The sequence below is a fragment of the Lagopus leucura genome, unplaced genomic scaffold, assembly GCF_019238085.1.
Source record: "Lagopus leucura isolate 7727_CA_CO unplaced genomic scaffold, USGS_WTPT01 Super-Scaffold_100159, whole genome shotgun sequence".
In the NCBI taxonomy this organism is placed as follows: domain Eukaryota; kingdom Metazoa; phylum Chordata; class Aves; order Galliformes; family Phasianidae; genus Lagopus; species Lagopus leucura.
In genome coordinates, this window is record NW_024962335.1 from 29,714,453 (window position 1) to 29,739,347 (window position 24,895).

The window sequence follows — 24,895 nt, forward strand, 5'->3', positions numbered from 1 at the left end:
TGCTCTTTCCAACTCTGTATTATGGCTACTATTCTCGGGAGAACAGTTTCACCTGGTACTTAGGAAACCACAGATCAAGGTGGCAGATCAAAAAGAGGGAAAAAAATCATCTTAGTCCTCGTGAAATGCTCACAAACATTGCTCTACCCAACCAACTAGAAGCTAAATTGTGCTCTGCAGGCAAACTCACAAAAAGAAAAGTCTGGGAAGTTCAAATTCGTCTAAAACTACCACAAACCACTCATAAAACTAATGTTGAAACTCACATACATAACACAGCAGAGAAACTATTTTGTTTCTGGACACTTTTCAGTAACTCTACAGTTGCAAAAAAGTGCAAAGTACACCTCATTTTTATTCTTCTGTGCTGTGTTAAGTAAGTGAAACAAAGAGGAAGGCAACCAAGGTAGCAAATTCAGATCTTCTCTATTCTGGAAAACTCTATGATGACTGAGATATCTAATTAAATTATGACATCAGAGGAGATGAGAATTGAGACAGAGCAACTGTGAGGAACAGACATATCTTGATATTCTGATTAATGCTCTTTATTTTTGTTAACCTATAATTACGTCAGTGACTATCAAACAATTTAGAGGGGCAAAAAAAGTATGTCTTTCTCAGAGAAGACATCTCCCTCTGTTTTTAATTAAGGTGTAGGATTTCACCATGCAGATATCTGAGGTCTATTAAAACTCCTCTGATAATATTAAGTAAGAACAGACTTCACTTTCACGATATTTCCAAGGCTACCCTCACTTCCCTTCAAAACAAACAAACAAAGCAAGTTCCTCCTAGCTCTCAGCAAAAAGCTTTAGCTGTGCTTTATATATTAGAAAAAGAGCACTTTGGTTCATTTGAAGGTCACGTCTAATGGAAAAGTCCCAGCTCTGTGCCCAGAGTAAGCCTTCACCTATAGCAGATTACTACAATTCAACACTTCGTGTAAGACAGCTTTCTTAATAAGGGGTGTTTGCTGCAATCTGAACAAAGAAAGTAGCTGTATTACATACATTTCTGAGCAGACAACACGTAAACATTGCAGTTGGGGGCAACTGAAAGTGCAGCATACTTTGAAGAGTGATTTTGTGTGGTTCCAACTTCTTGTCTCTCAGTGACTTCTGGATTGAGTTTACTCTTTACAAATTAAATGATTTTTATTTCAGCATAATTCTCCTGTATGCAAACTCAGCTGAGAAACTTTAAGTCAAGCTATGCTTTTTTTGGTCTATGTATCATCACTCTAATGAAGGCTTTGTATACAAGATGCAAAGCTGGGAGCTCAAAGGCTAGGTGTAAAGTTTGAGAACAACAAGTTAAGTTTTCTACCAGTGTAAATGGGCATCATTTGCCTACCTTCGGTGGAGGTATTCCCACACAGACCAGCTGAGGATAAAGCTAAACGAAGACTCCTTAAAACTGGAAGCTAAGTAACTGTCCTGCTGGTGATAAAGAACCAAAGGAGAATAACAATCATTCTCCCCAGTCCACACTGTTTCAGAGAGTAATAAAAAGATAGTATGTTTATTACTAATGCAGGATTGTAAATGGAGCCGGAGAGCAGAAAATATCTTAAATAAGACTATGTCATTCTCCCACAGCCAATTTTCAGAGTAAAACCACAGACTAATGTGAAGATTTCACAATGCAGACACTTGACAAATAAAAGATATTCCTTCTGGTCTAACGTTTGAGCCTCAACACCAATACAACATATTTCCCAATGACAAAAAAATCTTGTAAACCACAAAGCACGAGAACACAGGATTACAGAAGTTAAAGATAAAAGGAGAAACCCACAAAACAGAAATATTAGGACCACCTGTGCATTAATGAAACGTACAGCCACCACAGCCATCCCTCATTAATACTCAAATGCACATATATGTATAATCTTCACTTGATATTACTCTAGAGCTGTAGGAATTAAGCTAATGACCGGCTTGCAGTAAAAAAGCTCTAGCCTGAATCCCAGCAGCTCTTTGCAACCCAAGTCAGCAGAACTCCAGTGGGAAACAGAGGTCTCCGCTTAGATCTCCGACAAAGTCATGGCAGTGTTCTGAGGAAAATGCTCCCAAGAAGAAGGGGAGAAAAAGAAAATATTGAAGGACAAGTTGCCAAGGCTTTAGCCTGAGACCTAACAACGAAGGACAAGTTGCCAAGGTTTTAACCTGAGACCTAACAACAGCCACAGACATTTGTTTAATGTTTCAGTTGCTCATTAGTGTCAAGCCCCTGCAGCAGCCTCCATATTGTCTCTCTATATTGCAGCCGGCTAAAGGTAGAGTTATATACCATCCTAATGAGCCGCAAGGAGGGTGATGTGCGTCATTGGTTTCTGTTTCAATCTTGGCAATCTAAGTGTAAAAGCCTTGCAACAGATTCTGATTCTGCTGACATTTAATTAGCCAGTGTCATTTTGATGCCATAGCCTGTCTCATCAGGATGATAACTACAAAACAACATGTGGAGCATAGAAGTTCTATGGGAAGTTTCAGGTCTGGCAGCCAAGGATACGAGTCCCCTGACAGTCACTGGTTCCTGGGACTGGTCCCCATTAGCCCTTTGTTTTGGCACTGCTATCAGTAAGAGTTTTGTTGTTAAAAGAAAGACACAAAACAACAACAGAAAGAAAACAAAAAAGCTGCAAATCTCAGCAAAGGCTTAAAAAAAAAGAAAAAGAAAAAAGAAAAAAAGCATCCTTGAGCTCCAAAAATTTCACCTGTCCTGTAAAAATGAGCATCCTTATTGCACAAACTCAGAGCTGTTTATTCTGAAAGATAGACTTATCATGAAGGATAGGTTTGATCACTCACTGTCATCAAAAGGTAGCCCTGTTTAGTTAAGTACATTTAGTATTTTTCATCAGGTGCTTGGGAAGACTACCTCCAAGAACGCTTGAAAACTGCTGCTGGAAAGATCATTCATACCAGCTACAAAATTTGAAAATGGTCATTGTGATATAAAACGTGGCTGGATCTGTATTTTCACTCAAAATAACCAGTGATACTGGTACAGTACATCCATTTCCACCACACAAGCTCAGATCTTTTTGCATTTCAGTCTTTTTTCCAAAATCCTTATCTCACTTACTGAAGACACCATTATTTTAGAGTTCACCAATGAGAAGTTTATAAAAATCCAAATGAATTAAGCCATAATGTTCATGGAACAAAATCAACGTAAAATTTTTGTCAGCAGAGCCTAATGCTTTTTGAAGACAGAACCTTATGGGGTTAATGGGCAAAAGTCCCATTTTTGAGCAAGGTGTCCTACCACAGGATTGGCAAAAGAAGCATGGTTGGTCAGCAGGTCTAAAAATTCACAAAACTATGCAGTCATACAATCTCAGGTCTTCTGGAGGACCCCTGCTGGAGTTGAAATCTACTTCCCAACTACCTTTCAGAGAGAAGTGTTCTAGGAACTCAGAGCTCCAATGAGAAAGGAGAGATCTCTTTTAGAAAAATGTTACAGGTTGCAAATGAACATGCAAACACACAGGGGAAAGGGGAAAGACAGTTCATGCAAGACTTTTGTACTTGGCTTATGATCACATATTTTCCAAGGTATAACAATGATGTTATCGTTTTAGTCATCTAATGTCCACTATGGACTGCTGGGGTTGTAACTGCTTTCAGCCATTCTCTATCCTGAACAGCTTTCCTGTTGTTTCTTTGCTGTCTTTTTGCTTATAGGAGGTGCTAGTAAATGCACACTATTAAGTAATTTTTTTTCCGCTTTATCATTCCTTCTTTTTGAGTAGTCAAATGTCACCTAAAATTTATCCCTCACTGCAGCTGGATTTCTTTCATGCAGAATACTGTTTTTCAGCTTGGAACAACACTGTCAGTTCAGAAAGCTTTGGAGTCTCACACCAAAGGACAAGCTACAGGCAGTGATCCTATCTCGTATCTGGAGGAACGTATTCACACTGATACTTCTCATGTTCCCCAGATATTAAACCATGGAAAATCTGCTCGCATCATTTTAACCACGTTCTTGCAAAGGAATCTTTTGTCCTGACTTGAATTGTACGCCAATCAAGACAAATGGATGTGCATGAGAATTTACATTTAATCTTATACATTTTAATAAATATATTCTGTTTTATGTGCACACATACACGGACACAAAAGAGAAAAGGAGGAACAAGGGTCTAAGGTCATCTGTCTAAATGTTAAAATACAGCCCAATGAAGGAAAGCCAGCAGTTGCCCATGCTACAACACCAAAAATAACTACCCACAAAAAAACCAGAGGCCATCCAGTATCCCTCAGCCCCTCTCACACTTACATATGCTATACTGTAAAAACTCTTCTTGCCTTAACAATCCATATCAGCAGCACACAAAAGTTTATTTTAAAAATTTATTTTACAAAGATCTCTTTAAAAGACTCGTGGAGTATTAATGTGCTCAGTGATTATGCACTTCTCAACTGTCAACTATACTAGCTATTAAATGCCAATTTTCCTCATTAGTAACATAGCTGGGATCAAGTGAGCATAAGAGGAAACCCAGTGTAGCAGTTAAAGCAAGGCACTGGGGATCAAGCAAGCTGTCTTCTCTTCCCATGATGGCTAATGACTTGCTGTCTACACCTGCTGCTGGCTTGGTGTCTTTATCTGTGAGACTGGATAATACCACCTACGCTATGAGACGGGGAATCAAAATTAACTAAAGCTTTAAACTGCTTCAAAATCTGTGAAAGGCAAAGCTAATTCTTCCAGAATTACTATTATTATTGTAATTTCTCTCTTCTGCTGTGGAGAGCCCAAGAACTATGTGGATTCAGGCACAACATTGACACAGAAAATGAAGTGAAAGATACAGATGGTGTGATAAACAGAAAGCCACAGAAACAAAGGCTTTGTGCTTTTTGGAATTTTACACATTTGGATGGCAACACTTTTTAAAAATTGCCTTAAGTTTCTCCTGTGTGAATGTACTGTATCCAAGCCTCATTATCAAATGATTTCAAGTGTCAAAAATATCACCCTGTAAAAAAATAGCCTGCAGTGCACCCCTACTCCTGAGCTGTAAATGGATGTCACCATTGTTACCAACAGTATCACCTATTAAAAAAAGCCTAGTTAGTAAAGATTCCTCGTGTGCCATACACCAATATGCAGTATACTACATGAGGTAAACACGGCAGTAAGATTATTTTGATAAAGTTTGCAATATTTGATAAAGAAGCATGCTATTATATGCTATTAACATTCTCTATACAGGCAAATCTATTTGGCTGAATGACTTACTTTGCTCAGTTCATTTAAAATTAGCCCTGAAGGAAAGGTGTATGACTTACTACCTTTAGTTGCTACAGTATGCTTAGTAGTACATACAGCAAGAGCCTTACAATTCACAGCCAAATACTGCTTCTTTTACATTTATTTTAAGAATTTACTGATGAAAGGGAACTTCTAACTACACCAGTCTACCAGAATATAGGCTCAACTGAGTTCATGTTCGTTTATTCTGTATACCTGTGTTGATATCAAGCAGTGTTAACTTCTTCTACACTTACAGGTAGGTGGAAATGGTTTTTCACTAAGTTTCAGTGCCATTAGGAAATTATCATATTTATCTAAGTAGTTTCGGTACTCCCTTGGGATTTAAATAAAACTTTAGCTTAATCTCATAGAGATTCTTCCTACTCACCTGGAGGTTACAAAGGGACAAAGGTGGAATTTCAAGACCTATGTTCCTTCTCCAGCAAGACACTAAAGTATGTGCTTAAAATTAAGTAACATTCTGCTTGTCTGAGAGCCTCAGAACACGCATCATAAAAGGGATGCCACACTGGGTCACTACCTCCATACTTCTGCGCAAGCTTTGAGAATGAGATGGAAGGAGTCACAAGGCATTGAAAATTTTGTTGAAGTACTACAGTTTGCTTCCCTACCTCCTACCTACTCACATCCTTTTAGATCAAGGATATGTTTACATAGCTCTACAGCAGATGACAGTGCATTCTTTGCAAGCTGACTAGAAGCTATGTAGATTTATACAATATTGTCTGAGCCTCATGAATAAACTCATTCTGAAAGGCACAGTGCATTTGCTAGGGCTTTGTGCTTGATTTAGAGAGTTTGCAACTAGCTGAGAAACACAGAGAAGCACTCCAAAGTATTTACAGTTAACAGAAGTATATAAATACATGCATGCAAACTATAGAAACCTGTGGTTATAACCAGTGCATTTTCTTATTTTATAGTAAACGTAAAGGGGTCACAAACTTCACAGAAATACTGTTAACTCTAATGCAGCATTTTTAGTTTACAAACTACTGGAACACTTTTTTATAACAAAAAGCTAGGAAGCTCAGGCAGTCACCAGAAAAGTGAGAAAATTTTTTGCCCTTTTAATTTTCTTTTTTTGTATTTAATATTTTTTTTTTCCATATAAAAACTTAATTCTCCTATTCACCTCTCAGTTGCAGAGGCATTAGTGTAAGTATTGAACCATTGTCTGCTACCATGTCAAAAAGCTTTTGTAAACTCTACAGAGACATCACATAAAGATGAAGTCTCTTTGAGGATGGCCTTACTATCTTTGCAAAACAAAGCATAACATGATTTAACAGGATCTTTTAAAAAGGACAGTAATAAAAACACCACACCAATCTTTTTTGACTGAAGCTTGAAAAGAACTGATGGAACTTATCTGCAGCACACCACTGGTATTCACCTGAGACACCAGCGTAAGAAATTAGCACTGTCAAGTTCAAGGCCTTGCTCTGATCATGACATTTGAACAAGACACAGAAAAAAGAATCCTCTCCATGGATTTTCAAGATAATTGTCATCTGTCTTCATCCAGGAACAATAGGTTTATTTTTAAAGGATGTAACCTCAACACCAGTTTGTGTCTCCTCCACAACTGGCTGCAGAGGAGCTACATCTGGAATAAGTCCCTACCCCAAAGCCAGGCTGCAGAGTATGAGTGCAAATCAGGGTAGATCCTCATGGATAATTCAGTTCTGCTTTCTTTCAGTGGTGCCCCATTCTCCCCTCTGCTCATAATATGCTGAACAGAAAAAGTAGACAGTAGCAGTGTCCAGACTGCCCCGAAGTCAGTGCAGGGGACGCAGCACAACTACTGCACATGGCAGGCTGGACGAGGATGAAAATGTAAAGGGAAGAAGTGAAGACAGAGAAACATGAGGAAGTGAAGTGGTAACTGTCATGACAAGGCATATTTAACAGCCAATATCTTACCATCATGTCCCAGGCTCTCTGGGATGTATGTTTTTGTGTGTGGGCATGCACACACATATGTGTGCCTGCATGTGCATTTGAGGTAGGAGCTGGGTGATTTAATAAGAGAAATCTCAGCTTTGCTTGCAATGTATTTAAAAGTTTCTATGCACTGCGGGTGAAGCATTTACAAGAATGCCTTCTGCTTCTGGTAAAACCAGCCACAGGAAGGGCAAGGAAGGATGTAGGGGTGGCAAAATGCAGAACCCATCAGAGTCCTGAAAAGTGCAACGACAAAAACTGAAAGTCTGGGCTCCCTAAAATAAACCGTCTCTGTTTGAAGGCTCTAACAGTAAAAAGAGGAACTTTTGGTCTTGATTCTGCTATTACAGAGGCACCAAAAGGCTGTAAGTAGAGCAAGTAGTCACATGCAAGCGTCAGGAGAGTGATGGACGAGACATGTTGGTTGTAGGAAAAAAAACATCAGGTGGACTGTGAAACTGTAAGGAGTACAGCAAAGAAACACTATGTAAATTAGGTTGGTTAAGCCAAGTGGAAGGCCCAGCTGCCAATAAGCACCTCAGACACAGCAAAGTAGAAGTGGGTATTTAGAGCGGAGCCAGAAAAGGAACCCTGCAACAATGGCTTTACTGAGGAGGGACCAAGTTCATATCCTGCCCATCCCAGAGTGAGTGAAAGGGCACAAAGAGAAAGAGTTTGGGGTCAAGGACCAGCAGTCCTGTGCCAAGAATCATAGCTTTTCATTAGCAGAGGAGAGGGAAAGGCCCCAAATTGCCTGCTCTTTCATTGCTCTGTTTTGATGGTGGACTTGACATGGCTGCAAAGCTAGTGTAAACAGATACATGCATAGTTACAGAAATGTGAGAAGATTAAAAGTCATTTTTGTGAAAAGATAGTACAGTGTACAGAGCAAATCATGCCATTTCATTCTACAGAGTTTGATGAAGAACAGTAAATTGCTGCCATGAGCCTTATGTGGCGAAAATACCCACAACAGATGAGGCATTTGGAACAGCTATGGAGGGGCTCTGTGGGCCTCCCCAGAACACAAATAGGGGCAGAATTTATTCTATACTCCAGCTAACTCATGTACCCTTAGGAGTGACCCCTCTGCTAAAATGATCCCAGCAGTTATTACATACATAGTTTTAGATGTATATTCTACTCCCAAAAGGTTATTTCTCATTGTCACGAACACTGTCAGGTCATTCAACATGAGCTGACATAAAATACCAACATTTTGACTTGTCAGATTTGTAAATCTTCATTACAAGCTTTGGTACTAGGAGTAAATCGTCATACAAGGTAAGAAGCTAAATTTCTTTCCAAAAATTGTCCAATCTTTGACAAGCACCTTAGGTACAGTCCTACATACAGCACAAGAGTACAACGTGGTCATCCATAACAACACAATAACAAGACTTACTACTTAAATATGCTGCAAGCATGTGAGCACAACTCAGTACCCATTTTTCCATTGCTTGTTTGAAAAAAACACTACATTATATCCGTGTAACTAAAGATTTTTCTTCTTTCATTGAGCATTTAAGTCCTTATACTTAACAAGTATAGTGAAAAAAGAATACTCCCTTATCTCCCCTAAGAGATAGATAAGAATCTGTCTCTTAGTAAAATCATTTATAAAACCATGGCTCTTTCAGAAACAAAAAAATGCTATCATTTATGATACAATAAAATTCATGTGGTCTTCATTTTTTTTCAATATTCTTAACACAATTGAAAAATAAAGTAAATTTGATAGTAAAGGTGAGAAGAGTAAAAAGGCTCAATTATTCTTATTAGCTGAGTAAAGAATATATCTAAAATAATTTGAATATTTTCAACCCAAGTTTACTTGATATCCCAACTGAAGCTACTAATTAAAATGCAGAAATAATAACTTGATTTATATAAATGAGATGTTAATGTTAAAGAAAGACAAAAATAAATGTACATTAATTGCTTTGCTCTACATTGTTATTTCACATAAATAGTGCCTACCAAATTACTCGGAGTGCCACCTCTTACACTGATGCTGCTTACTTGCCCTCCTATCAGCAGCACTCCAATTAAGGTTGTGTTGTACAAAAGTGTAAGACAGAAATCATAACAAGGGATATTGGATCAGACAGGTTTTGAGTGGAGTTTAAGCATGCAATGCTTTTCAGGAAGTAATAGTACAACAAGTACGGAATACCTGATGTGCCAAAATATAAATATTATGGCCAACATCTTTTGGGGAGATGCCATCATCTCCATTTTCCTCCTCATGGTCACATTCTAGGCCTTGGTTGTATGCATTCTTCATCACATCCACCTGCAACACAAACCGAATCGAGATGAAATAACTGACATTCTCAGCCAAAAATGCACACAATGTTTGAACATATTCACTTTGTTCAGCCCAAGCTTGGATGGGTGCCCTGTAGTTCTGAAAGAAAAGCAAGCAGTCTGAGGTACACTTTTTGAATAAAGAAGAGCGTGAAGTATTTATGAAGCTCCAAAGTGCTACACTTCTTGTCAGCAAAACTTCTTTAACCACGAGAAAGGAACAGGAATGCTGAGTCTTTATGAGCAGATATTTTCACAAATGCTTTTAAAGACAGATCAACAGATATCACAGACTGTCTTTCAGTACTTACAGTGCAGACACGATCCTTGTCTGGCTACAGCAGGCTGCACTGCAGAGCTCTCCAAATAGTGTAACAGAAAAGAAATACTTAAACCAAAAAGAAAAGGGAGGCAAATACTGGGCAGAGTGCTGGTGTAATTTCAAAATACACAAAAGCCTCTTGCAGGACAAAAAGACAAAAGTCCTCAGCTGCCCATGCAGGGCCTGATCTTGCAGTTGTACATTAGGAATGACCTCAGTGTGCTAACATGCCACTGCAGCATTGACTCCCAGAAGCCAGCAGATCACTGGGCTCCATTTAAGTGCATGGGCTGATTCCCACATTTCCCCACAAAACAGGATTTCCAGTCACTCTTTGACTGGAAACAATTTCTCCAAACTTCCAGTTGATTCAAAATTCCTGGAGATCTAAAGAAGTACCGTGCTTGTTCCATAACACAGCAACAACTGTTGGTAACTGATTTGTTTGTTCATGAGATGTGTAAATACACACACAGAGGCACACACATGCATTTCTGTTAGCACTGTTTCACAAACTGCTCAAGCTTAATTTCCCAGCCCCTGACAAAGCATACTTGAAGACAGTCTACCAGGGTAGGATAATTTAGTTAGGAAACAATTACAGAAAAGTGCTTGGAACGGATAAAAATAATGAAGTCGTAAAGACTGAAATCATGCGTGCTTGATCCTTTGAAAGCACTTTTCTGTGAATTAGTACTATTTTGATACATTGTGTCACTGTATGCTGCCAACACTCCTCAGTTCAGATGCAGACCATTTTAAAGTGTTTTAATGACATTTTTTTTCAGCCAAAAGATTTATGAATATTCAGAAGTTTTCTCACCAATTCCTTTGGTCTCATGTTGAAAAGGATTCTTTCCGCATTCTCGCTGTCTTGCCTGCTTTCCATAATAGCCAGCAAAAGCTTGGAGGCATTGTTCTAGAGATACAAAACCAAGTTAATGCAAATTTAAAATCTATTTCATGGATTAACGATCCTTGCATTTGTTTTAATTGAAATTACTAGGACCACTTTTTTAGTGGATATGATTCGGAACTACTTGCACCTTTTATTTTACTGGCATATTTAATAGGGCTTTTCTCCCATTTTAATGTCAGCATACTGTAAGGCTAACAAATCCTGCATGCTATATGGGAAAGAAGCATTTTAAATATTGAAAAATTCTGACTCAAATACAGAGCTTTGTTCTAAAGAAATGAAATCCCATTTCCCTCTCTTTTTTGCTCACCTAGCAATTTTTACCATGGCATTCTGTTGAAGCAATACTCAGCACAGGTAATTACAAAATGCATTACACAAAAGGCCTCATCATTCCGGCAGTTTTCCTTTCCCTCTGTTTTTTATAAATGCTAATTGGTTATTATTTAAAGGACTCTAAAGCAAACTGTTTTCACACATGCTTGAGACTTCATTTTACTATCAAATATTTCAAGGGGAATGTATAAAGATATCCTTTGCTCTGTCACCTGTCCACTTCTGTCTGAGATCTCTCCCACCAACTAAATATTATGAACTTCAGCAGACATAACTCAGTAGTACCCTAGACTTTGAAGACCTGTCCTACCTCCAGTTACATCAACTGTGAAAAGGAAAGAAAAAATTGTTTGAGAGATTTAAGCACCTAAAGCTAACAGGCCTCAGTGCACAACAGTTCAGTTCCTAGCTCTGCCAGAAGCTTCCTGTGTGATTCTGGCTAAGTTTGTTTCACTTCTCTGTAACTCAACATCTCGTTGGAGGTGGCAGTACAACAGCTAAATCCGATCGAACTCATAAATTGAGGAGACACCATGCCCACACTCACCTGTTTGCTGGGGCTTCCTAACTATCTCAGCTTTAAGCAGGGTTTGTATAACCACGTTTTGTTAGCAGAGCTGAAAATGTGGAACATCAGATGCCAAGAAAAGAAAATAACGTATGGAAACTCAGCCAAATTTATACAATTCTTAAGTATTTTTGTAACTGTGGTTTGAATAATGTACTGCAGAAACTTGCCAGTTTCACAGCTAAAAGCCCACTGGTTTTCTTCTCATTTGGCACAGAATCAAAAAATCATGTAGATTGCACAATCAAGTCATGCATTCAAGGCTTTTGTCTGCACTGATCTTTCAGCAGTCTCAGTCCCTGCTCAAAACCCCTGCTTAGGGCTGTGTCAAAGATGTCCAAAGATCACAGAATCACAGAATCATAGAATGGCCTGGGTTGAAAAGGACTACAATGATCATCTAGTTTCCACCCCCTGCTGTGTGCAGGGTCGCCAACCACCAGACCAGGCTGCCCAGAGCCACATCCAGCCTGGCCTTGAATGCCTCCAGGGATGGGGCATCCACAGCCTCCTTGGGCAACCTGTTCCACTGTGTCACCATCCTGTGTGTGAAAAACTTCCTCATAATATTTAACCTAAACCTCCCCTGTTTCAGTTTAAAATCATTCCTCCTTGTCCTATCACTATCTACCCTTGTAAGCAGCCATTCCCCCTCCCGTTTATATGCTCCCTTCAAGTATTGGATGACCACAACGAACCTCACAGCCTTCTTGGGCACCTGTTCCCAGCTTCATTGATCTGCATAGGAAAATAAGTTTTTATTGTACGTAACCAGAATTTCCCATACTCCAGCTTGTGTTCACTGTTCCTTATCTTTCCATTATGCAACTCCTAGACAATTTTGACTCCATCTTCTCCTGGGGTCATTGCAGACAACAAGAGGGCTCTTTGAAGCTAACTCTTGTGCAAGCTGAACCTCACTCCATGTATCATTCTAATAGCACCCCACTGGAATCACTTCAGTACATCAATGCCTTTCCTGCTCCAGAGAGCTCCAAAATGGGCAAGATACTTCAAATGCAGTCTAACAAGTGTCAAACAGATGGGAAAGATTGCTTCTCTAAACCTATTATCTACACTCCTCTAATACAGTCCAAGACATGACTGGGTTTCTCTGCTGTGAGGGGGTACTGCTGACTGATGCTCAACTTCTCTATCCGGACAGCCACCACTTTCTACAGAGCTACTTCTCATTTAATCAGCACCCAGCCTGTACTACTGTATTGCTCGATCCACCCCAGATACAGGACTTCATATTTTTCTTTTTTCAAGTTCATGAGTTCTTGTCAGAGTATTTCTCCAGCCTGCCAACATACCTCTGAACAGTATGCTCCAGCACAGGGAACAACAAATACATTCAAGCAATTTACAGTCTGCGCTTGCTCTTAGGTATTTGCCTAGGCTTGTGGAACTTCAAGGAAAGGACTGCCTACATTGAAAGGGATTGAAAGAAGAACTTGGGCAAAAGGGAGACTGAAAAGGGACACAAGTTTATTGTAGGAAAACATAAAATGAAAACAGAAAGAGTGAGGATAAAGTAAGGACAGGCAAGGAAAAGACCCAATGTCAGGGAACCAAACAGAATTAGCAACTATTTCCTAAGTCCTGTGTCACAGCTCTAAGCCCTAGGTGGGCTTCTGAAATAGGGTGGGTTTCCCCTACTCTACTGGAGCAACACCTGGAAGTTAGGCAAGATGCACACAGGCAATTCAAATGGTGCTTTTATGTGCAATTGGGATATGTATGGAGTACCTCATATGATGTGGAAACATTTGCTACTGAAGTTCAGAAAATGTGTGGAAATAAAGATTTGAGAATGCACAAGGAGAACTCAGAACAATTATGTTAAGATGTGGATTGAGAACTGAGGACTGTAAGATTAAAAGTCAGAAGAAGAAGGAAGGGAAAGGTGGAAAGAAGGAAGATTCATACATGACTGGAGGACCTTCTGGAAGAGGAGACTGGAAGTTGAGTGAGAAGTCAGTAAAGAGGAGGCTGGGTTTGCCGACACAATGAGATGAGGAGCAAGAACAGTAGATGAGAAGATCAGACTTGGATCACTGAAGTTGAATGAGACTCCATACGTATTTTTCTGTAGTCAAACTTGTCTTTCTGAAATAAAATTAGGACCACCCACTGGAAAAGTCTAGCCAGACTGTAGCCAACTTACACTGCAAAAGTTGAGCGTGCACAGTGAATAAGAAAGATCAGGTGCTGAGACCAGAGTACTATTCTGAAGAACTGGATGGTTCTACTTCTGCTGAAGAGTTCCCTTACAATGGCAAGCAAACCAAGTGTGGCAGCATTGGTAGGATTTCAAAATGAGGAGACAAGGGGACAAGATAGGCTGCCAGGTAGCTTGAGAAAGTAGAAGTGGAAAAAGTGGAGGAAAGCCCCAGTTTACTCACTCAAAACTGATAAGGGCTTTGGAGCTGTTACCAGTGCAAGCAATCCTAGGATTAGAGAGAAGTCTACTGCAGCTTGAAGTAGGTGTGCCTAGAAGTTCAGTAAGCAGGCACACCCTCTCATTTTTTGACCCAAAGAAGGAAATTTCTGTCTCATAAGTCACTTTCTCCTTATCCTTCCCTATCCAATCACTTATGCCTGAGTTTGAGATGCTAGTTTAACACCTCGTTCCTCATTTTCTGCATGCTTTGAGATTCTGACATCCTGATTTCAATTCCCAGGTATCAATAATGAAAAGAGATAAAATACTTTGAAAATACAGTTTAAAGTTCCTTATAACACATTAGTTTTGTGAAAAATCAATCCCTAGGTGCTATAAAATGAATATCCCAAATGCTTCTGGCCTTCATTTCTCTTCCTGAGTTCTCATCTCATACAGTTTTTCTAAAACACTATAAGAAAAACAAAAAAAAAAAAAACAACCATTCATGTCAGTCTCTCCACCCTTTTCCAGTGAATTACATGGGTTACTAGAATGACAGCATCTCTTCATCCTTCCACTACAGACAGTGATAGATACTGAGGTCATACTCTGTGCCAGGGCTTAAAACTAGTCACTAAGGAAGGCTGGGGTGTCATATTCAAAATAATAAAAGACAGAACAGAACATTGTCCATCTGTTCACTCGGTGAACATTGTCTATCCTACTCACCAAATGTTTGAAGAATCCAATGGAAAATATAATCCATGAAGATGTAATTAAATACCACATCACAAAGTGTGTACAAAACAAGCCAAATTAAGATGGTATGGGAAAATATAATTCTTTACGGCCTTTGCATTGGTTGTGGGGTACATGTTCAGCATACAATGTTCTCTGAAAAGTGTCTGAGTTTGTTTGTATGTGTGTGAGCCTATATACTTAAAATTTTGTATTTTCACTGTAAAACTTACGCATTTGCAACTTCAGTTGCCTATAAGCACAGACAGACTGTCTATATTAAACATTAATAATCTAATTCTTGATATCACATCTGGCTCAGTACTATGCCCAGTTCTGTCCAGAATAATATGGACTTACTGTCCAGCATACGGCTGCACCAATAAGTGAATGGAGCACTTGTCATTAGAAGCAGCTGAAAGAGCTGGGGCTGCTTGGCCTAGAGAAGAGTAGGCTCATCAGGATCTTATCAATGTGTTTAAATACTTGATGAGTGAGAATAAAAAAGAGGGATCCATAGCAAGTGACAGACAGGAGGTAACGGGTACAAATTAAAATACACATGAAATTCTATCTAACAAAAGAAAATACTTTTTTACTCTGAGGTCAGGCAAATACCAGAAGTTTGTCCAGACAGTTTGTGGCATCTCCACAAACCATTTGATTCTGTCAAATTAGTATCAGTTCCATAGTTTGACCTGTTGGTATCATTCATTACAACTTTTGCTATTTAAATAACAGTGTGGCATACAATGCCCTGTGAATATGGCCAAGCTGGTCCTTGCAGCAATGCCAGTAAACTCTATTTTCTAGCTACACAACAACAACAAACTGAAATGGCACTAGTCTTTACAAGGATTGAAACCTGGACTTCAAAGAACTATCTGTGAGTTCAAAGTTAAATGTCTGCTTAAGTGTTTTTCTTGAGGGGAGCCTGAATTATACTGCCATTCAATCATGTAATTACAGTTATTAAGATCATCTGTAAAACACTGTTGATTTGATGTTTCATTCTACATGATATACGGCTGTATTAATTATTTTATTAGACATTCATAATATTGCCAGTATGATGCAATGCAGCTACCGCAAAGTATTTGCTGGTTTGGGGGAGGAAATGAACCATCTGCAATGGAAATTCTTCATTCAGAAGGCAAGAAACAACATTAAATCATGGCTCCTCCTGGACATATTCTACCCTACTCGTCAGACAGTAGAGCTGCAAAGCTCCTCTTTGCATGCAACGGCACACAGACCAGACAAACTTATCTAACTCTCCAGAGAATACAAAACACAAGCCCCCCACTCTACTCTTCACCCTTCTCTTCAAAGGATACTGCCAAGGGTAATAAAACACACTTTAACTGCATTGCCAAATTTATTTGACATTTTAATTGCAGGTCATCTGATATATTACTCTTTTCCACAACATATCCCTGTCAAATATTTTTTAAAGTTCACAGAAACACAGAATTCAGTATACACAGAGAATGAATGTTCCTTCCTCTTAATAGGATAGCTATTTATTAGAGATTTTAAGTCCACCATATAGACTCTTCATGCTAGCTTTATTGTATCTATTTGATAGGATTCTTTAAAAAAAAAGCTGTGGGTATACTCCCAAACACAACAGTGGGCCAAAAGGCCTGTGGTAGAGGATCTTATGCAGATTAAGCTGAGCTGAATTCATGCGCACCGTTTGTCTTCCAGGGCTGCCGAGTATATCACACTACGGCAAGACTAAGTAAGGCTGCATGGAGCTCTCGCACAGGTATGTCTTCTATTATTACTCAAATTTAAATAAACAAATTCACATTTACTGTACCTTTAGCTGAAGCACCAAGTCCATGCAGTATTTGCCAAGAGGGTTTATGTCATTCAAGATGAGCGCAATTATAATATCAATCCCATTCGATTCATGGGTGGCTATGCAGGTCTACAAAATAAGAGAAGAGAGTCAGAAGAGAGGGAAGAGAGGAAAACAAAGAGACTGAGAACTGGGGAGACTGGGAAAGAGAGGGAATATGCAAATTTCCAAAGAAAGAATCTAGAACTTGGACTACCCTGCGACTGCCAAAGCAGAGCAGCCTGAAAACATGCCACAAATGGTATTGGGGAAATATGTAGTACAGAGCTAATCCCAACACTGTCAATAGTGAAGTATATAACTGAGGAAAAAGCAGTGCAAGCTAGAGTTTGCCTGCAGTGAAATATGCAGGATTAGGCACAATGTGGTACAAGCTACAGACAACAGTCCACAGCAGCACTACCAGTTTTGGCTGAACACACAGCCACAGAATCTTAAAAGTCATACTGGAATGTATGTAAAATAAATGTCATTTGTATAATTCTATGGTATTTTTTTTTTCAAATAGATTTACTGGACAATATGAAAGGAAGTTTTCCAGAAAGACAGAGGGAAAAAACAAACAACACAAAGCAAACAGAGGAAAATGACAGTGGGGAGCATTTGTCTCCAAAACATGCTGCATTAGATTTGCAGATGGTTTAAACAAGTATAATTCTAATCCTGAGTGACTTCCCAGCAGGTAAGCTTTAATAATCATTCCCTTCCATTATCAGTAAAGTCAGTGAACAAGTTAACTTGAAAAACGTAGATTTTCTCTTTATTTCCATTGACATTATTATTTTTTACAAATATTTTTCCCATTCAGTAATAGATCAAATATGACTGTTTAAAAATTCGCCTACTGAAGGATTTTTGTTTGTTTCTTTTTAAAGTTTTAAGTAATGTCAACTGATAACCAGCAACAGTAACAGAAGCACTCTGCACTTCATTTATGTATGTTAATGAAGGAGCATTAATACTGCACGCATTTCTTCAGCTGTCCTTAGTAGCAAGAATAAATTGTGTCTCTGTAATTTTGCCCACTGATATTTTCCCATCATTAATCCATATTAAAAATTCTGAAATTTCATCCACTGTGACAACTTCACTACAGTTCTCTTCAGATCAAATACAGCAGCATCTAAGTACACTCTGCATTTCTATATTGCCTCAGATTAGCACTGAAGAGACAGCTACCAACAGCCACAGCTCAAAAGGCTGCATGGTCTTTACTTTCACCCTTTTTCCTATTGATACCCTAATTAAAGATGTCAACAGGTTGCACAGCAGAACAGTAAGTTAAATTTTGTGGCGGTTACGTTAAATGGGGAAAGTAAAAATTAGCATCCTAGCTAAAAACCTAAAAAGGCAAAATGCATGAAAATGGAAAAAAAAAACCAACAAACAACATTATTATATAGGTAATGTAATTCCACAGTTGTGACTTGAAATCCAAAGTCTCATGAAGTGAGATTCAAACTATGGGCCAAATTATACGACATTTAACTCTCTCCAAAAGGACTGGAAACACTGTATGTAAACAGACAGGCTAAAGGAAAAGTCTGTTTTCTGGCTTGAAAGGATTTCTCAGGCCTTTTGCAGGTGCGGGATGTGTTCAGCTTAATCACAGTAACTGCACGTGGTCTTATGTTATTAACAACACTGAAGAGTTTACGATAAGCACAAAGATACCATACATTCAGGTAGACTGTTCTGCATTTATTCAAGCCCTACCTGATTTTCATGGCATGGACCTTGGCAGTACTCAGTCAAGCTTTCCAGTGTCTGGTTCACCAGAGCTACGTTCCTCTCATTGATGTAAAGCCCCAGTAAGCCTAGCCCACCTGTTGTGCTTCCACAGATACAGTCCAAAAACTGAAGTGTCTCGCAAACAAGGTTGTAATTTGTTTTATTGTTCTGATGTCTTAAAAAATTCTGGTGGATGGAGAAAAGGAACAAAAAAGATAAGGAGAAAGAGAGAGTTAGAATCATGTTGAACACACAATCTTTTTCATAAAATTACTGACAGGTTCAATTTATGACCACATGATTGCCCTACCTTAGTTACTGAAGTATACTATAGTGTAGAAAATAAATAATCTTAGCGCAGCAGTGGAGGACTATTATTTGATTAAACCAGTTGGGAAAGGAGGGCTTAGAAACATGCGCTTTGCAAACATCTGCCAACATGTGTCCTAGAGATGTCTTGTCCCATCTGTTTATTATGGTCCTTTACTTGGGAGGATCTTGTCCCACAGATGAACAAGCATAGCTGCACATTTCGACTGCTCCATGGAAATGCCAATGCGTAACAGCAGCTCAGCTCAAGCTACATCCAGTCCTGCTTTCAGGGAGGCTACTGGACACTGCACTGAAGCAAATCTGCAGAAAACTCATTTTGCAAAAGTTTCTCTGGTGGTAGTAATATCTACCAGAGGAATTGATAGCAGAGACACATTGCATCTTACACCCTTCAATCATAACACCTAGGGAAAACAGCAGTACCAAAACATTTGTCCAGAAGCCTCTTGTGGTTTTCAAACTTATGGTAACTGATTCACTATTGATGCATAAAAATTATACTGACAGGAACGTTTAACAAATTCTCAATTCCATGTGGCTGTGCTGCGGTTCCCACACCGCTCTGAGGGCATAAACATGAACTTAAACTGAGCATGCAGACAGTTCTTGAAAAGGGTTATTTTATTACATGGGCCAAAAGAATAACAATATTTTAGCCACCGTTATTCTGTAATAGAAGCCAAGCACAGGCATGTTCTTCCTCCTTCATGAAGCTCCAGCTCTTCTAATACTTCCTTTGAAACCTGGCTCAAAAACAACTTACCTGGAGCTCTCGGTTGTGGTTCTCACAAAGCAGTTGGAGAAATCTCAGTATTGGCTGCATGATTGCAATAGCAGGACTCATTACTGCTTCTTCTGTGGACTTTTCCTCTGCATTTGCAGCATCTGCTCCTGAGCCCATAAGATCTATTTCTGGGTCCATTTCTCTTCTATATACAGAGTAAGCCTTGGATGTTGCAGAAGATGCTTCTGTTAACTGAACTTTCATACCCTCTTTCAGATGCAGTGTTGAATCCTTCACTGAAAAGAAGATAATTTTCCTTAATTTTTGAAACAGTTTTTGCTTGTTTAATTAAACAATAAGAAAACAACAAGAGTGAATGCAACTTTTTCTTTTTTGGTGCCTAACTTTTCAAAGACCTCTGGGCAGCTTACAAAGAATATCAAAGCAACACTCATGAAGGAATAGCATGTTCCAAATTAACCACAAACCAGAGTGAAGCAGAACATTAAAACAAAAAGTCCTACTATTTCTCTTCCATATACAATAAATGATGAGAACAATGGAAGGACCACAGGGTGGGCATTCTTTCCTGTGCTTGCTCATGTGAAATAGCCCCACTAGCAGCCTGTATTTCAGCTTCTCTAAAAACATGGGGCTATATCTTCTATTGGTGCAAGCTGGCATAGCTTCACTGACTTCATCAATGTTAATTCCATGCAATCAGCTTAAGTTACGGTCTGTAATTTAGAGAAAAACAAACAGGCAGTGCAGCAATAATTAATACTAAAACTTACTGATCAGTGCAGCAGAGCATCAGTGGTGCAATACACGCATCTTGAACATAATGCACTATGGGTGCACTATATGGCTGCCTCCTTACCTCTCTTTTTGGGTACAGATATGGTTAGGTCACTATCATCATCTTTCTTTTTGCTCCCCAGATCAATAGTGTTCACTGTCACTGTTGATCGTATCTCTTGCTGAGCAGCTTTCATACGGTCATACAGGACTTTAAAGAATTTTTCTGACTTTTTTTGCTCCTTCAATTGCTGGTAAGTTGAATACTGCAAGGAATAAAAAGAGGATACTCATTAGTTATCAGTCTTCTAAGGAAGAAAAAATACAGAAACAAAAAAGATTATCACCAAGGAAAAAAAATGACCACTGCACAACCAATTATTTTACAAAGTGATATAAAAGATTGGTAACAAATATTGATCACTATTTTTAAATTTGGATAAAATGGCAAGCAATGCTACTTGCAATCTTTCAAATGTCACAAAATTACCCAACTAAGTTAAATTATTTAGTGATACTCCCCATTTCTCTCTAGGTATTCTAGAGATACAATATTCAATCTGCAAGTAATAATGAAAGTAATTGTTATTATGTAGCTACAGCAGGAAACAGGAAACTCCCAGATTCATATTCTATGTTATAGCTTAGCCTATACATATTCTTGGTTCTTTATAACTTCAGAATTGGAATTAATATTTTAGGTTATTAAGTACAGTCCCCTAGCATTACTGTCAAGTAGGCTGAATACCATTTTCAACAGTTTAAAAACTGTCCCAGAAGTGATGTCCTCCTACAACCACCTACCAATTCATTTTAGAAAGCTGCAGCAATACCTCACTTCTTTAAGACTTTCTAGATGCTCTCTAAGGGTGACAGGTTGTATTATTTTTTTACAGAATAAAGATACAGGATAGGATTCCTCTCATTTAACTTTTAAATCTTGAAATGAAGTATATGTTGATTATTTAGGTTCCTGTCAAATTCAGTGATGAGATATGGGGAAAAGCTGGGACCAATTTATGCCATCTCTCCTCTCTGCTGATCAGAGAGTAAGAATAAACAACTAAACTTATTTGGCTAAAGTTGGGTAAGAGCAATATCTCTAGTCTTTGTGAAAAGATCAGAATCCATAGTTTTAAGCACTTAATTCCTTTGGAACAGATATTGGCAGTTTCAAATGACCAACTTTTTCCTCTGGGGATTTAGAAAAAAGTCCCTACATGTTTCCAGATTTTTTTAAATTTTTTTTTCTTAAATTTTTATTTTTTATTATTTTTTGCTATTATAAACTTGAAAGCTTAGGAATTACTACATTTACAAGGAGAAGCATGAAATAACTGGAGATAATGCTCAGCTGGCAAAGAACAACTGCACAACATTGAAGGGGACAGCAGAAAAATGTTTTCTTCATTGAAGACTTTACTGTAAGAAATACTGCATAATAACATGAACTACCTACAATAGTTTTTTAGAGGGACATACTATGGTAATAACCTCCCTACAGAACTCACTTCAAAGAGGTTCTTTTTATTTGACTCCTGACTATATGCATTTGAAAAGCAGTATGCGAATAAGTAAATGAAATAAGTACCTGTGTTTGTGCATTTCCACCTTCAAGCAATGCAATACCAAGCAAAATGCCTTCTGAGAAAATTCTGTCATTTTTGGTGCTGACTATAACATCTATGACAAGTTCTGATGCACCTTCTTTATCTAGAAGGCACTGAATATCAAACATGGATACTCCAGACTTATCTGAGTCTTGTCCTACAAATCCACCTGTAAGTCAGAGAAATACATATCATTCATGTTTGTTTCATGCATGTATGTTGAAATAAAGCTATTTGGAAAAACATCCAGTAGCAATGTAATTCATTTCATCTTGAAATTCTGTTAGAGGCAAAATTCCTCTTGAAACAAAGATGTTTGTGTGAATGTGCCAATGTTGGTCCCCAAGCATAAGAAACAAAACAAAAACTCACACCACAGTTCTGTTAACAGCATTCAGACAATAAAGAAGATCAAAATGAAACTGATTTGTTCGCAGAACCCTGGTTTTAATTCCATTACTGCATACACTAATATACATGCATGGCCAGAGGTCTGAAAAAGCTTTCAAACCTGCTTTTCTCAGGTCTAATCTAAACAAAGATTGTATACTCATAAATCCACTCTCATTATGGGTATGACCTTCTAGCTAAATTTTTTTGCCAGTCTAAATCGTAGATCAGTAACATCACGATAAGTTAACACAAATTAACACAAATTAAGTTAACATAATTAACTAATGGTGTGATTCGAAGGGATTTTACTGAATTGTATTAAGTCATTAAATCAGCCATATTTTATTATTAGTCATTATCATATTTCCTGCTATACACACATTATGCACATGTAACTGCACCTACCATGAGGAAAAAATATGGCACTGTTGTAATCAAAGCAGTACTGACAAAGTGTTTCTGACTTTTTAACGAAGCCATGCATTTCTATACACATTTTTCACAGAGAAAAGACAAAACACTAATTCTCTATTCTATTGTTTGCTACAGAATAAACTGATGTACAAGACACTCAGTCTCTGATTTTTCTCCTGTATCAACACTGAAACACACAGAGGATCAGCCGAATGACATGTGGGGAAGCCCACAAATCTGGACATGCCTTTAATATATACTGATAATGTGATGGCCAGCTTTGTTATGACGTGGCTCTACACTTCATTCTGCCATATTTCCTATGACATACATTATGTTTGGTTTTATTAGAAAGCACTTTATTGTAATCTGCCTTGGCTTCTATAACACAACAATACAAAAATGAGGTTATAAGGAACACCCACTCAAACTTTCTGCTCACAGTAGTTACAGCAGGCCCTCACAGCCTTGTTTTGAAAGAACTGACATTCTACAGCCTCTCTAGGAAATTTATTTCATTGCTTAAGTGATATATTTGTGAAAAGCTTTTCCTTATATCCTACTTTTTTTAATGTGCTAGTGGAGGATCCGGAATTTTAAAAAGTTGATTGGTTTCCAGAAACAGCAGTGGCTTTGTTCAAACGCTGCATGCTTTGCTGGATTCCTGGATGTGGATTTATTAGCAAATGGTGTTACCAATCAGAATTGAACTGAAGGACTGACTTGGGGGAATGGAGAGATTCACTTTCTTAGTGTTGGCAAATGCACACCAGCCATCTGAGACAGGTGCACACAACCTCTCTTCTAACTGATTGCAGAACTCGCTCCATTCATTTGCCAATTAAATCCCTGGAGCACATTCAACATGCCTTTTAAAAAGATGGTGCTGCTAGTTTTGTTTTTCTTAAATGATGTGTGTTGATTTACCTCCCACTTGTGCAGTTTTGCTGTAGCTGGTAGATAGAGGCCCATTCATACCACTTCCATATTCTCCTTTAAAGTAGCGATACAGGAGTATTTTCCTTAAAGTGTTGCCCTTTAGGAGAAATACAAAAATAGCATAAGAAACTTCAGTATTTCCTTTGTTTGAAAAGCCAGGTGTTTATAATAGATACATAATTTATTTGGTATTTCCTTTATAATTAGTAAACATGCAAATAGAAAAGTTGTCCATAAAACAAGCATTTAATGGTCTTATCTAACACATTCCATGGCAAGAATTCTGAAATACTGTTGTACAAGCTTTCTCTGAAGATTATTTTAAACTTACTGATGATAAATCAAATATCTCTACCTCAACAATTTCCACCGACTACCTGGAAGATGTGTATTTTGAAACAAGTTCTACAAAGAACCAATGCACTGCACTCTGTGTGTGTCTGCCCTACCCTGCCATGGCAGTACTTTCTTCCTATTTTCTGCAGCTGAGTAGTATCGTTCCCTTTTCTCTGATCTTATATCATCTGAAAGAAGCCACATCACATGAAATATTAAAACAGAGAGATGACATTTGATAGAAGAGCTTCCTTTACTTCCAAAACCAAAACTAGTCAATATTTGCATGCAGCTCTCTGAAGAGCTTCCCTTTCATTTTGCATAATTCTGCAAAACAAGATGCACCGAATTAAGAGTGGGGGTACAATCACTTGGCATTTTCCTGTTGCCTTTGGTCTCCTGGGGACACCTGCAGTCACCACTCATCTTTACAGAGGCAGCAGGTGACAATGACTGCAGATATAAATATAAAATACTCAAGACTTTATTTGGAAATAAGTATGGCAAGGCTTCCAATGTTTACAATAGAAGAGAAAAACTACTCATTTCAACAGTTAGGCAGTAAAACAACATGATTTCTTCTTTGCATTTACTCACCTACTGGTTTTAATGAAGAAGAGGTCTTAAAAATATGTGTACCAGAAGCATTCTCTGTACTTACAGGGAACATACAGGTCACCAGCACCTGCATGTTAGCCATAAGCTTCAGTCTGTACCTCTGAAACCAGAGGCAGCAACAAGAGAGGAAGCAAGACCCAAAAATATCTCAGGAAGCACAATCCACACTCATATGTCTCTGTTAACTTAGCAATATTTCCAAAAGCAACCAAAGGCCACCATGGGGCTTCATTGCTTCATGCATCTCAAAAAAGCAATGGGCTTGTCCATCTCAAACAAGGGTCAGAATGCAGTAATCTGTATATGTA

The 24,895-nt window shown here is 38.4% G+C and overlaps 1 protein-coding gene across 3 annotated transcripts in view; it reads right to left on the reverse strand.

Moving 5' to 3' along the window:
• The window catches only part of ITPR2 (inositol 1,4,5-trisphosphate receptor type 2), a 266,121-nt gene that overhangs the window by 57,861 nt on the left and 183,365 nt on the right, over nucleotides 1–24,895 (reverse strand). For all 3 annotated transcript variants that reach the window (XM_042889533.1, XM_042889531.1, XM_042889534.1), the window contains 8 exons: nucleotides 23,622–23,730; nucleotides 21,869–22,056; nucleotides 20,360–20,543; nucleotides 19,519–19,775; nucleotides 18,408–18,608; nucleotides 16,650–16,760; nucleotides 10,698–10,793; nucleotides 9,419–9,538 (listed from right to left, as the gene is read on the reverse strand). In XM_042889533.1, coding sequence (XP_042745467.1) covers nucleotides 9,419–9,538; nucleotides 10,698–10,793; nucleotides 16,650–16,760; nucleotides 18,408–18,608; nucleotides 19,519–19,775; nucleotides 20,360–20,543; nucleotides 21,869–22,056; nucleotides 23,622–23,730 — 1,266 coding nt within the window. The remainder of the gene's footprint in view (nucleotides 1–9,418; nucleotides 9,539–10,697; nucleotides 10,794–16,649; nucleotides 16,761–18,407; nucleotides 18,609–19,518; nucleotides 19,776–20,359; nucleotides 20,544–21,868; nucleotides 22,057–23,621; nucleotides 23,731–24,895) is intronic.